Consider the following 13372-nt stretch of genomic DNA (forward strand, 5'->3'; position numbering starts at 1 on the left):
GACTGACAGTACTACTCTACTAGACAGACTGACAGTACTACTCTACTAGACAGACAGACAGACTGACAGTACTACTCTACTAGACAGACAGACAGACTGACAGTACTACTCTACTAGACAGACTGACTGACGGTACTACTCTACTAGACAGACTGACTGACGGTACTACTCTACTAGACAGACTGACAGACTGACAGTACTACTCTACTAGACAGACAGACAGACTGACAGTACTACTCTACTAGACAGACAGCAGCTGGAGACACTTAGCGAGAGACAGAGGACCAGATTGTCACCCTACACATGTTTGTGTTGTGTATGACAAGATGAGAGAGGTTTATTTTGTGGTGTTTGGGAGGTTTGAGTCTGTAAATTGTGTCACCTGGTTGTGTTGCAGGTGCGTAACCTGACCTACATGGTCACACGGAGGGAGAAGATAAAGAGGACTCTGTGGAGGATCCAGGAACAGATCTTCACTCATCAGGCCGAGTTGCTGGACCATGAGATCATCAACGGTACGTCATGGATAGGATTAGGCTGGTACGTCATGGTTAGGCTGGTAGTCATGGTTAGGATTAGGCTGGTACGTTGTGGTTAGGCTGGTAGTCATGGATAGGATTAGGCTGGTACGTCATGGTTAGGCTGGTAGTCATGGATAGGATTAGGCTGGTACGTTGTGGTTAGGAAAAACTTGTAGACCTCCACAAGTCTGATATATCCTTGTGAGCAATTTCCAAACGCCTGAAGGTACCACGTTCATCTGAACAAGCAATAGTACGCAAGTATGTAAACACCATGGGACCACGCAGCCGTCATACCGCTCAGGAAGGAGACGCGTTCTGTCTCCTAGAGATGAATGTACTTTGGTGCCCAAAGTGCATATCAATCTCAGAACAACAGCAAAGGACCATGTGAAGATATTGGAGGAAACAGGAACAAAAGTATCTATATCCACAGTAAAACCAGTCCTATATCGGCATAACCTGAAAGGCCGCTCAGCAAGGAAGAAGCCACTGCTCCAAAACTGCCATTAAAAAAGCCAGACTAAGGTTTGCAACTGCACATGGGGACAAAGATCGTACTTTTTTGAGAAATGTCCTCTGGTTTGATGAAACAAAAATGGAACTGTTTGGCCATAATGACCATTGTTATGTTTGGAGGAAAAAGGGGGAGGTTTGCAAGCCGAAGAACACCATCCCAACCGTGAAGCACGGGGGTGGCAGCATCATGTTGTGGGGKTGCTTTGCTGCAGGAGGGACTGGTGCACTTCACAAAATAGATAGCATCATGAGGTAGGAAAATGATGTGGATATATTGAAGCAACATCTCAAGACATCAGTCAGGAAGTTAAAGCTTGGTCGCAAATGGGTCTTTCCAAATGGACAATGACCCCAAGCATACTTCCAAAGTTGGTGCAAAATGGCTTAAGGACAACAAAGTCAAGGTATTGGAGTGGCCATCAGAAAGCCCTGACCTCAATCCTATAGAAAATGTGTGGGCAGAACTGAAAAATCATGTATGAGCAAGGAGGCCTACAAACCTGACTCAGTTACACCAGCTCTGTCAGGAGGAATGGGCCAAAATTCACCCAACTTATTGTGGGAAGCTTGTGGAAGGCATCCCGACGCGTTTGACAATCTGAAATGGGCCACCCACACAGACAGTGTCGTCTGTAGCGTCAGAACGGGTTGGCCTACAAAACTATTATGACCCCTCTATGGAAAGATGAGACTCTCACGAAATCGATGGTGTTCTCCGACCCCCACAAGCATCTTGTGACTAGTCTGAAGTTGGTACAGCCAATCTGCCAACTTCTGTCTGTAGCGTCCCTCTGTGGAAAGCTGAGACTTTCATGAACATGTAAATGTCAGTTGCTTTGCTCTCGGATGCCCTCAGGCCTCGTCTGAATTAAACTGGCTCACATGAGGACCACCACAGGAAAGTTCATTAGAGTTAATTGAACCTCAGATTGCAGCCCAAATAAATGCTTCACAGAGTTCAAGTAACAGACACATCTCAACTGTTCAGAGGAGACTGTGTGCATCAGGCCTTCATGGTYGAATTGCTGCAAAGAAACCACTACTAAAGGACACCAGTAAGAAGAAGAGACTTGCTTGGGCCAAGAAACACGAGCAATGGACATTAGACCGGTGGAAATCTGTCCTTTGGTCTGATGAGTCCAAATTTGAGATTTTTAGTTCCAACCGCCGTGTCTGTGAAACGCAGAGTACGTGAACAGATGATCTCTGCATGTGTGGTTCCCACCGTGAAGCATGGAGGAGGAGGTGTGATGGTGTTTGGGGTGCTTTGCTGATGACACTTAACCAGCATGGCTACCACAGCATTCTGCAGCAATACACCATCCCATCTGGTTTGCCCTTAGTGGGACTATCATTTGTTTTTCAACAGGACAATGGCCCAACACACCTCCAGGCTGTGTAAGGGCTATTTGACCAAGAAGGAGAGTGATGGAGTGCTGCATCAGATGACCAATCATCCGACCTCAACCCAATTGAGATTGTTTGGGATGAGTTGGACCGCAGAGTGAAGGAAAAGAAGCCAACAAGTGCTCAGCATATGCGGGAACTCTTTCAAAACTGTTGGAAAAGCATTCCAGGTGAAGCTGGTTGAGAGAATGCCAAGAGTGTGCAAAGCTGTCAAGGCAAAGGGTGGCTACTTTGAAGAATCTAAAATATATTTTTATTTGTTAAACATTGTTTCCATATGTGTTATTTCATAGTTTTGATGTCTTCAGTATTATTCTACAATGTAGAAAATTGTAAAATATAAAGAAAACCCTTGAATGAGTAGGTGTCAACTTTTGACTGGTACTGTATATCTGGAGACTGTTTAGTGCCAAAAATATGGGGTTAAATGCAATTTCCTGATATTTCTTATCTCTCGGACGAACAATTCAGAACAAACTTCCTTTAGATTTTTGGGGGGGGACTATGTTCCATGTGAATCTGTTATTCAATGCGTTTGTATGGGTTAACAGCAGTAAAAAGGCCCAAAATAAATATTCTAAAAAAAGAAAATAAATATTGGTGCTTCAAAGGGTCTTTAAAATTCTAAATCAAATAGCAAAATTATCCAAATCCATATAGCTTAGACAGGATTTAGACTGTTTATTGTAAAAAAAAAAAAAAAATATGGGGTTAAATCCATGTCGAGAAAATAATACTTTCCTAATCTTCTTATACAGTGCATTCGGGAAAGTATTCAGACCCCTGATTGTTCCACATTTTGTTACATTACAGCCTTATTCTAAAATGGATTAGATCGTTTTTTCCTCCTCATCAATCTACACACAATACCCCATAATGACGGAGCAAAAACAGGTTTTTAGAAATTTCTGCAAATGTATTTTTTTGTTTAATTACTGAAATATCCCAGATATATATATATATATATATATATATATATATATATATATATATATATATATATATATATATATACATAAGTATTCAGACCCTTTACTCAGTACTTTGTTTAAGCACCTTTGGCAGTGATTACAGCCTCAAGTCTTCTTGGGTATGACGCTACAAGTTTGGCACACCTGTATTTGTGGAGTTTCTCCCATTCCTCTCTGCAGATCCTCTCAAGCTCTGTTAGATTGGATGGGGAGCATTGCTGCACAGCTATTTTCAGGTCTCTCCAGAGATTTGTATTTATATTTATTATGGATCCCCATTAGCAGCTGCCAAGGCATCAGCTACTCTTCCTGGGGTCTGGCAAAATTAAGGCAGTCTGGAGGATTTTCGATCGGATTCAAGTCCAGGCTCTGGCTGGGCCGCTCAAGGACATTCAGAGACGTGTCCCGAAGCCACTCCTGCGTTGTCTTGGCTGTGTGCTTAGGGTCGTTGTTCTGTTGGAACTTGAACCTTCGCCCCTGTCTGAGGTCCTGAGCGCTCTGGAGCAGAATTTTCACCAAGGAGCTCTCTGTACTTTGCTATGTTCATCCTTTCCTCGATCCTGACTAGTCTCCCAGTTCCTGCTGCTGAAAAGCATCCCAACAGCATGTTGCTGCCACCACCGTGCTTCACCGTAGGGATGGTACCAGGTTTCCTCCAGACGTGATGCTTGCGATTCAGGCCGAAAAGTTCAATCTTGGTTTCATCAGACCAGAGAATCTTGTTTCTGATGGTCAGAGTCCTTTAGGTACCTTTTGGCAAACTCCAAGCGGGCTGTCATGTGTCTTTTACTGAGGAGTGGCTTCCGTCTGGCCGCTGTACCATAAAGGCCTGCTTGGTGGAGTGCTGCAGAGATGGTTGTCCTTCTGGAAGGTTCTCCCATCTCCACAGAGGAATTCTGGAGCTCTGTCAGAGTGACCATCGGGTTCTTGGTCACCTCGAGGCRCAGATCTGCAGAAGGGTACCAAAACATATCTGCAGCATTGAAGGTCCCCAAGAACACAGTGGCCTCTATCATTCGTAAATGGAAGAAGTTTGGAACCACCAATACCAACAATCAAAGGAAAAGGGCCTTGATCAGGAACCTAATAGTCACTCTGAGAGAATCTTCCAGAAGGACAATCATCTCTGCAGCACTCCACCAATCAGGCCTTTATAGTAGTGTGGCCAGACGGAAGCCGCTTGGAGTTTGCCAAAAGTCACCTAAAGAGAAACAAGATTCTCTGGTCTGATGAAACCAAGATTGAACACTTTGGCCTGCATGCCAATTGTCACTTCTGGAGGACACCTGGCACCATCCCTATGGTGAAGCATGGTGGTGGCAGCATCATGCTGTGGGGATGTTTTTCAGTGGCAGAGACTGGGAGACTAGTCGGGATTGAAGTAAAGATGAACTGAACAAAGTACAGAGATCCTTGATGAAAACCTGCTCCAGAGCGCTCAGGACCTCAGACTGGGGCGAAGGTTCACCTTCCAACAGGACAACAACCCTAGGCACACAGCCAAGACAACGTGGGAGTGGCTTCGGGACAAGTCTCAATTTCTTTGAGTGGCCCAGTCAGAGCCCGGACTTGAACCTGATCGAACATCTCTGGAGAGACCTGAAAATAGCTGTGCAGCGACATTCCCCATCCAACCCGACAGATCTTGAGAGGATCTGCAGAGAAGAATGGGAGAAACTCCCCAAATACAGGTGTGACAAGCTTGTAGTGTCACGCCGAAGAAGAATCGAGGCTGTAATCGCTGCTAAAGGTGCTTAAACAAAGTACTGAGTAAAGGGTCTGAATACTTATTTTTTATTTTATGCATTTGCAAAAAATTCTAAACCTGTTTTTGCTTTGTCGTTATGGGGTATTTTGCGTAGATTGAGGGGGGGAAACAATTTAATTAATTTTAGAATAAGGCTGTAATGTTACATAATGTGGAAAAAGTCAAGGGGTCTGAATACTTTCTGAATGCACTTGTAGTACTGTATTTGGGGCCATCTACTTTAAAACTTCTTATGGCTGTATCCCGCTACCGGGATCGATATGACAACAGCCAGTGAAAGTGCAGGGCGCCAAATTCAAACAACAGAAATCTCATAATTAAAATTCCTCAAACATACATGTGTCTTATACCATTTTAAAGGTAATCTTGTTGTTAATCCCACCAAAGTGTCCGATTTCAAATATGCTTTTCAGCGAAAGCACTACAAACTATTATGTTAGGTCACCACCAAACCACAATAAGCACAGACATTTTTCCAGCGAAAGATAGCTTTCACAAAAAGCAGAAATGGAGATAAAATGAATCACTAACCTTTGATCTTCATCAAATGACCCTCATAGGACTTCATGTTACACAATACATGCATGTTTTGTTTGATAAAGTTCATATTTATAACAAAAAATCTGAGTTTGCATTGGCGCGTTACATTCACTAGTTCCAAAAACATCAAGTGACTTTGCATAGCCACATCGTTTCAACAGAAATACTCATCATAAATGTAGATGATAATACAAGTTATACACATGGAATTATAGATATACCTCTCCTTAATGCAACCGCTGTCAGATTTCAAAAAAACTTTACGGAAAAAGCTAATCATGCAATAATCTGAGACTGAGCTCAGAACAATAGCCAAATTAGCCGCCATGTGGGGTCAACAGAAACCAGAAATACATGATAAATGTTTCCTTACCTTTGATGAACTTCATCAGAATGCAGTCCTAGGAATCCCAGGTCCACAATAAATGCTTGATTTGTTTGATAATGTCCGTTATTTATGTCCAATTAGCTACTTTGGTTAGCGCCTTTGGTAAACAATTCCAAAGTCACAAAGCGCGTCCACTATAACGTGACGAATGTCCAAAAGTTCCGTAACAGTCAGTAGAACAATGTCAACGATGTACTGAATCAATCTTTAGAATGTTGAACATCTTGAATAACGTTCCAACCGGAGAATTAGATTGACTTCAGATGAGCGATGGAACAGAGCTCCCTCTCATGTGAACGCGCATGGTCAGAGCATGGTCAGCTCGTGGCAGTGATTACTCATTCCTGTCTCCTTCGGCCCCCCTTCACATTAGATCATCAGACAAAGTTCTATTGACTGTTGACATCTAGTGGAAGCCGTAGGAAGTGAAAAACTCATCAATATCTCGCTGTAATTTCAACGAGAGCTTGGTTGAAAATCTGCCACCTCAGAAAAAAATTCAAACAGGAAGTGGAACTTCTCAGGTTTTTGCCTGCCATTATGAGTTCTGTTATACTCACAGACATAATTCAACAGTTTTAGAAACTTCAGAGTGTTTTCTATCCAATACAAATTATATGCATATATTAGCAACTGGGACTGAGGAGCAGGCAGTTTACTATGGGCACCTCTGTGCACTTTTCATCCAAGCTACTCAATACTGCCCCTGCAGCCATAAGAAGTTAAGTGGACTGAAACAACCAGTTACAGTACACTTGACATTAATCCCTCTCTCACCTACCTATCTCATTTGAATTCCATACCGTCACTGTCACCTTTCCACTCAAGCTTAACATTGTTGTCATCTATCAGCCACCAGATGCCTTTAGAGTTCCTCAATGAGCTTGACAACTTGATGAGCTCATTTCCTGATGATGGCTCACCGCTCTTCGTACTTGGCGACTTCAACCTCCCGACGTCTGCCTTCGATTCAATTTCTTTCCAACTCTTTTAAACTCACCCTTTCCCCTCTCACTCAAGGCAGGCAAAATGCTTGACCTCATCTTTACTAGAGGCTTTTCACCTACTAAACTCACTGCAGCTTCCTTCCAGGTCTCTGATCACTACTTTTCCTTTTCTGTCTCCCTTTCCTCCAACCCTAACCACTCTACCCCTACCCAGATGGTCATGCGCTTTCACATTCTTCGCTCTCTCTCTCCCACTACTCTCTCGTCTTCTATCCTATCCTTCTTCCTTTTGTCTCCCGATTCTGCCTCTTCAACCCTACTATCCTCCCTTTCTGCATCCTATGACTCGCGCCGACCCTTTTCCTCCCGGCCGGCTCGACCCTCGTAGCGAGCTTACAGAACAGGGCTGCGGGCAGCTGAGCGAAAATGGAGGAAAACTAAACTTCTGGAGGACCTATCATCCTTTCWCTCCCTCCTCTGTCTTCTCTTCCTCTGGATCCACTGCTAAAGCCAATTTATATCACTCTAAATTTAAAGCTTCTGCCTCTAACCCTAGGAAACTTTTTTCCATGTTTACATTTTAGTATGCTCTTATCCAGAGCTACTTACAGTTCATATTAAAATAGAGGGTAGTATAGTGGTGGGACAACCCCATATCACTGGCATAGAAAGTCAAGTGCAAGGGCTGGTTCAGGTAATTTTTATTACCTCCTTAATCCTCCACCCCTTCCTCTCTCTCTGCGGGCGACTTTGTCAATCACTTTGAAAAGAAGGTTGACGACATCCGCTCCTCGTTCACTCAGCCTACTGAGTCCACTGGTCCCACTCACACAGAACTACCCTACGCCTTGACCTCTTTCTCCCATCCTGCAACTTACAAGGTCTGGCCACCCAACAACCTGCCCGTTCAACCCCATCCCTTCCTCCCTTCTCCAGACCATCTCTGGAGACCTTCACACTTCCCCAATCAACTCATCCCTGACCACTGGCTGCATTCCCTGACTTCAAAATGGCCTGAGTTKCTCCCCTCAAGAAACCAACACTCGACTCATCTGATGTCAAAACCTACAGACCTGTATCCCTTCTTTCTTTTCTTTCCAAAACACTTGACCGTGCTGTTTTTGACCACCTCTCTCGCTATCGCTTTCAGAATCATCTTCTTGACCTTTACCAATCAGGCTTCAAGACAGGTCACTCAACCGAGAGTGTTCTTCTCTGTGCTCTCCGCTGGCTCTCTCTTTTCTGATCTCATCCTCCTAGATCTATCCTCTCACGTCACCCCGCTCCTCCGCTCTCTCCACTGGCTTCCAGTTGAAGCTCGCATCCGCTACAAGACCATGGTGCTTGCCTACGGAGCTGTGAGGGGAACGGCACCTCAGTACCTCCAGGCTCTGATCAGGCCCTACACCCAAACAAGGGCACTGCGTTCATCCACCTCTGGCCTGCTCGCCTCCCTACCACTACACTGAGGAAAGTACACGTTCCCGCTCAGCCCCAGTCCCAAAACTGTTCGCTGGCTCTGGTCCCCCATGTTGGAACAACTCTCACTGGACGCAAGGACAGCGGAGTCAATCCACCACCTTCCGGAGACACCTGAAACCCACCCTCTTTTAAGGAATACCTAGGATTAGGATAAAGTAATCCTTCTCACCCCCCCCCTATAAAATATTTAGATGGCACTATTAGTAAGAGTGGCTGTTCACTGGGATGTCATAAAGGTGAATGTCACCAAAATTTGTAAGTCGCTCTGGCATAAGCAAGCGTCTGGCTAAATGACTTAAATGTAAATGTAAATGTATCACTCAGCCTTCACACTGAACCATCAGATACTCCTCTCGCACCCTCTCATGGCTGGGGATTTCAGACTCTGCACACTCTTGGATTGCATCCTGCCTGGCAGGTGGCGCCTACCAGCTGACGTGAGGAGGATCTGTGTCTGCAACCACGTACGCTACTACTGAGTGTCCCCGGGCTCGGTTCTAGGCCCTGTTGCTCTATGCACCAAGTCACTTGCTACGTCTGGGTCCCTCTCCTATCATTGGCTATGACGGATGACACTCAACTACTACCCTCACTTCCCCTTCTGAGCACCCAGGTGGCGATGACGCATTCTTGCGTGCCTGGATGTCGGCCCACCCCTCAAACTCACCTCGGCATACACGAGCCGCTCACTGCTTCCCTCCCCGGTGAAGAGCCTGCCCGCTTCAAAAACCTCTCCATCCCCGTGTTGACAGCTACAATGTCTCTCATCCAGAAGCATAGAACCTTGGTGTGACCCTGGACAACTCTGTTGTTCTCGTGCAGACGTCGCAACCTGCAGGTCGCTTCTAGGCAACATCCATAGAGTACGACCTTACCGTCACACAGGAACGCAGGTCTAATCCAGGCACTTGTTCATCTTCTTGAACTACTGCAAACCGAATGTTGGCTGGGCTCCCCGCGTGGTGGTCATCAAGGAAAAAAATAATTCCTTTCGGGAACTAACGTCTCATGTAAAGAAAAATATATTATTTTTTTACTGCTCAGGACTTCACTGACAGCACATGATGTGATATGTTTTTGTCCCACCTAGCTATCTTAAGAAATGAAGTTGCACTAAATGTTAGTCACACCAGATAAGAGTGCTAAAATGACTATAAATGTTGAAAAATGTCTACACTTATCATGAGGTTTCTTAAATGAGGAGAGCAGAACCTTGAACTTCCTTAGTTATTAGAGGTCGCACACTAGCTGTTTGTTTAAGAGACACCTCCCCTTGGGGGGAAAAAAAAAAAACAGGCCCCCTTACCCCCGGAACCCCCTGTCGTTCTACTCCTGCCGATTATAGAAAAACAGCTAATTTGATATTTGTTCAGGGTACAGCCATGACTTGGTGAAACACAGGATATTACAATCTTGTTGACCTGGCAACAAAACCGTAATCTAAATGGGATGGGATGTTCCTGATTCTAAATGGGATGTGATGTTCTGATTCTAAATGGGCTGGATGTTCTGATCTAAATGGGATTGGAGTCTCTGATCTAAATGGGATTGGATGTTCTGATTCTATAATTGGGATGGATGTTTCTGATTCTAAATGGGATGATGTTCTGATTCTAAATGGGATGGATGTTCTGATTCTAATGGGATGGATGTTCTGATTCTAAATGGATTGGATGTTTCTGATTCTAAATGGGATTGGATGTTCTGGATTCTAAAATCAACTGGTTATATCAAAGGCATTTCAGCCTATAGCATAATTAATAACACATAATTCCAGCTAAACAAAAATAGGGGGGGTTAAAGGAGGGGGGTGAGTGGGGGTTGAGGGGGGGGGAAAGGTGAGTTACAATGGCGAGCTTAGGCAAATAGCTAGCTAGCTTACTGAACTTCTGTACAATTGGTTCTAAAGCTGTGCGCATAGTGTGAATTGGGTTACGGTAGCATAGTTGATTGGTTAGGCGTTAGCAAGTGTGATTGGGTTTTAGTGTGGAACATTGGGTTAGGTTAGCATAGTGGTGAATTGGGTTATGGTTAGCATAGTGTGATCTGGGTTTTAAGGTTAGCATAGTGTGATGTGGGTTGTTTAAGGTTAGCATAGTGCTGATTGGGTTAAGCATAGTGTGATTGGTTAGGGGTTAAGCATAGTGTGATCGGGTAGATTAAAGGTTAGCATAGTGTGATTGGTGTAGGGTAGCATAGGTGTATTGGGTAAGCGTTAGCATAGTGGTGATTGGGTTTATTACGGGTAGCATAGTGTCGTTAAGAGGTTAGCAATAGTAGTGATTAGGGTTATTAAGTGTGATTGGGTTTAGGGTTAGCATAGGTGTGATTGGGTTATTAAGGTTAGCAAATTAGTGTGATTGGGTTATTTAAGGTTAGGCATAGTGTATTTGTGTTAGGGTTAGCATACGTGTGATTGGGTTATTAGTGTGATTGTCGTTAGGAAAGTTTAGCATAGTGTGATTGGGTTTATTAAGGTAGCATAGTTGTGATGTGGTTATTAAGGTTAGCATAGTGTGATTGGGTTGGTAAGGTAGCATGTGTGATTGGGTTAGCATAGTGTGGATTGGGTTGGGGTTAGCAATGAGTGTGCGATTTGGGTTGGGTTAGCTAGTGGTGAATTGGGTTAGGTTAGCATAGTGTGATTGGTTAATTAAGGTTTAGCATATATGTGATTTGGGTTTAAGGTTGAGCATAGTGTGATTGGCGTTATTAAAGGTTAGCATAGTGTGATTGGGTTATTAAGGTAGCATAGTGTGTGGATATGGGTTTAGGGTTAGCATAGGTGTGGTGATTGGGTAGGTTAGCAATAGTGTGATTGGGTTATGCGTTAGCATGTGGTGATTGGGTTAGGGTTAGCATAGTGTGAAACTTGGGTTAGCATAGTGGTGATTGGGTTAGCATAGTGGTGATTGGGTTAGCATAGTGTGATTGGGTTAGCATAGTGTGAATTGGTTAGCATAGTGTGAGGGATCTTAGTGTGTGATGGGTTGGGTTAGCATAGTGTGATTGGGTTTAGCAATAGTGTGATTGGGTTAGCATAGTTGATTGGGTTAGCATAGTGTGATTGGGTTAGCAAGTGTGATTGGTTAGCAGTAGTGTGATATATGGGTTAGCATAGTGTGATTGGGTTTAAGCATAGTGTGATTGGGTTAAAGGGTTAGCAATAGTGTGAATTGGGTTGGGGTTAGCATAGTGTTGATTGGGTTTAGATAGTGGATGGGGGTTGGGTTAGCATAGTGGTGATTGGGTTAGGGTTAGCATAGTGGTGATTGGTTAAGGTTAGCATATGTTGATTGGGTTAGCAATAGTGTGATTGGTTTAGCATAGTGTATGGGATTTTAGCATAGTGTGATTGGGTTAGCCATAGTGTGATTGGGTTAGCATAGTGTGTTGGGGTTATGCATACGTGTGATTGGGTTAGGGTAAGATAGTGTGATTGGTTAGCAAGTGTGGATTGGGTTGCATAGTGTGATTGGGTTTAGGTTACAAGTTGATTGGGTTAGCATAGTGTATTGGGTAGCATAGTGTGAATGGGTTAGGTTGGGGATGGGGCTACTATGCGGAGACGTGCGACTTAGAGGCCTCGTGCGGTGGGTGAATGGACATGTATAATGTTGTAAAAAATCTTGGATACAGCGTTAACTTTGACAGCCCTAAATTGTGACAATTTGTTGATATGAACTTCAAGACTGCAACATATGCAGAACATTCATATCGACCAATACCGGTGGGCTATACACAGGCACCATGTTTGTCCCTCTTGATCTGGTTATTGACTCAGGGATGAGATTTGGCACCATGGCTCAGGGATTAAGTCTAGCTAACCCACGCAAAATATCTTGACACCCTTTCGGCCCGATTTGAATGAATGATGCGTCTTGCTAATGGAGATGCATCGATTAGTCTGGGCCGGAGGGGGACTTGCATCATTCATGGGGATGACATGTTTTACTGTGTCCTTGTTGGATATTTGTTCCTGAGTTTAAATGTGGAAGCTTTCCTCTTTAGGCAGAGCAAGTGTATGTCAGTTGAAACTGTGTTGAACTGTGTTGTTATTTGGTGTTGTCTTCATCAGGGTGTCTGACCACAGCGTGGCCCCCCCCCCCCCACGGTTCCCCCTTTCCCAAAAGTTGGTTGGGGGGTTTTTCGGCTCCAGTGGCGGGTGTTTGGGTACACGGCCTGAAGACCCAGAGGAGAGACGCGCAGGGAGGCACCGGAGGGAGGCCTACATCTACTACACAAGTCCCTGCCTGAGGGGGGTAGACAGTCAAGAGGTACAGACAAGACAATCATACCAGAGGACGACAGGCAACAATCCAGCAAACTGAAGACAGAAAGTAGGAGAGCGGCAGACCAGAATAGAGGGTAGGAGGGAGCCCTGAGGAGGAGGCACCAGAACTGAGCAGCACGAGAAGAGCAGCAGGAGAGAGGAGAGGACCAGGGGATCGGAAGGAGGACCAGATAACGGAGAGGAGAAAAGAGGAGGAGAGGAGAGTCGGATTCCAGGAATGAACGAGAAGACAGGAAGAGGAGGACCATGGAACCAGAAGGGAAGAGAGACTCAAGGAAAGCTGCTCAATCAAAGCCAAAACCAGACCTGGGTCAAAGGCCAGTCAGGCTCAGTGATAGACTGATGCTAAACCACCAATAAGAATGAGTGAAGTAGGGGTTGGAGTTTTAACTAGGATCAGGTTTCAATAATGTGATCTGAGGCTTTTAGGGTGCAGGTTACCGGGGTTATAGGGTTTAGTGATCATGTGACTGAAAGTGAAAGGAGAGGAAGGTGAGGCTCAGCGGAAAACAGACACTCGCAATCAGAACCCAGA

The 13372-nt window shown here is 44.6% G+C and overlaps 1 protein-coding gene across 1 annotated transcript in view; it reads left to right on the top strand.

Moving 5' to 3' along the window:
• The window catches only part of jade1 (jade family PHD finger 1), a 51066-nt gene that overhangs the window by 31997 nt on the left and 5697 nt on the right, over positions 1-13372 (top strand). The window contains exon 10 of the mRNA XM_070439809.1: positions 398-515. Coding sequence (XP_070295910.1) covers positions 398-515 — 118 coding nt within the window. The remainder of the gene's footprint in view (positions 1-397; positions 516-13372) is intronic.

Source organism: Salvelinus sp. IW2-2015, unplaced genomic scaffold (assembly GCF_002910315.2).
Source record: "Salvelinus sp. IW2-2015 unplaced genomic scaffold, ASM291031v2 Un_scaffold1935, whole genome shotgun sequence".
Taxonomy (NCBI): Eukaryota; Metazoa; Chordata; class Actinopteri; order Salmoniformes; family Salmonidae; genus Salvelinus; species Salvelinus sp. IW2-2015.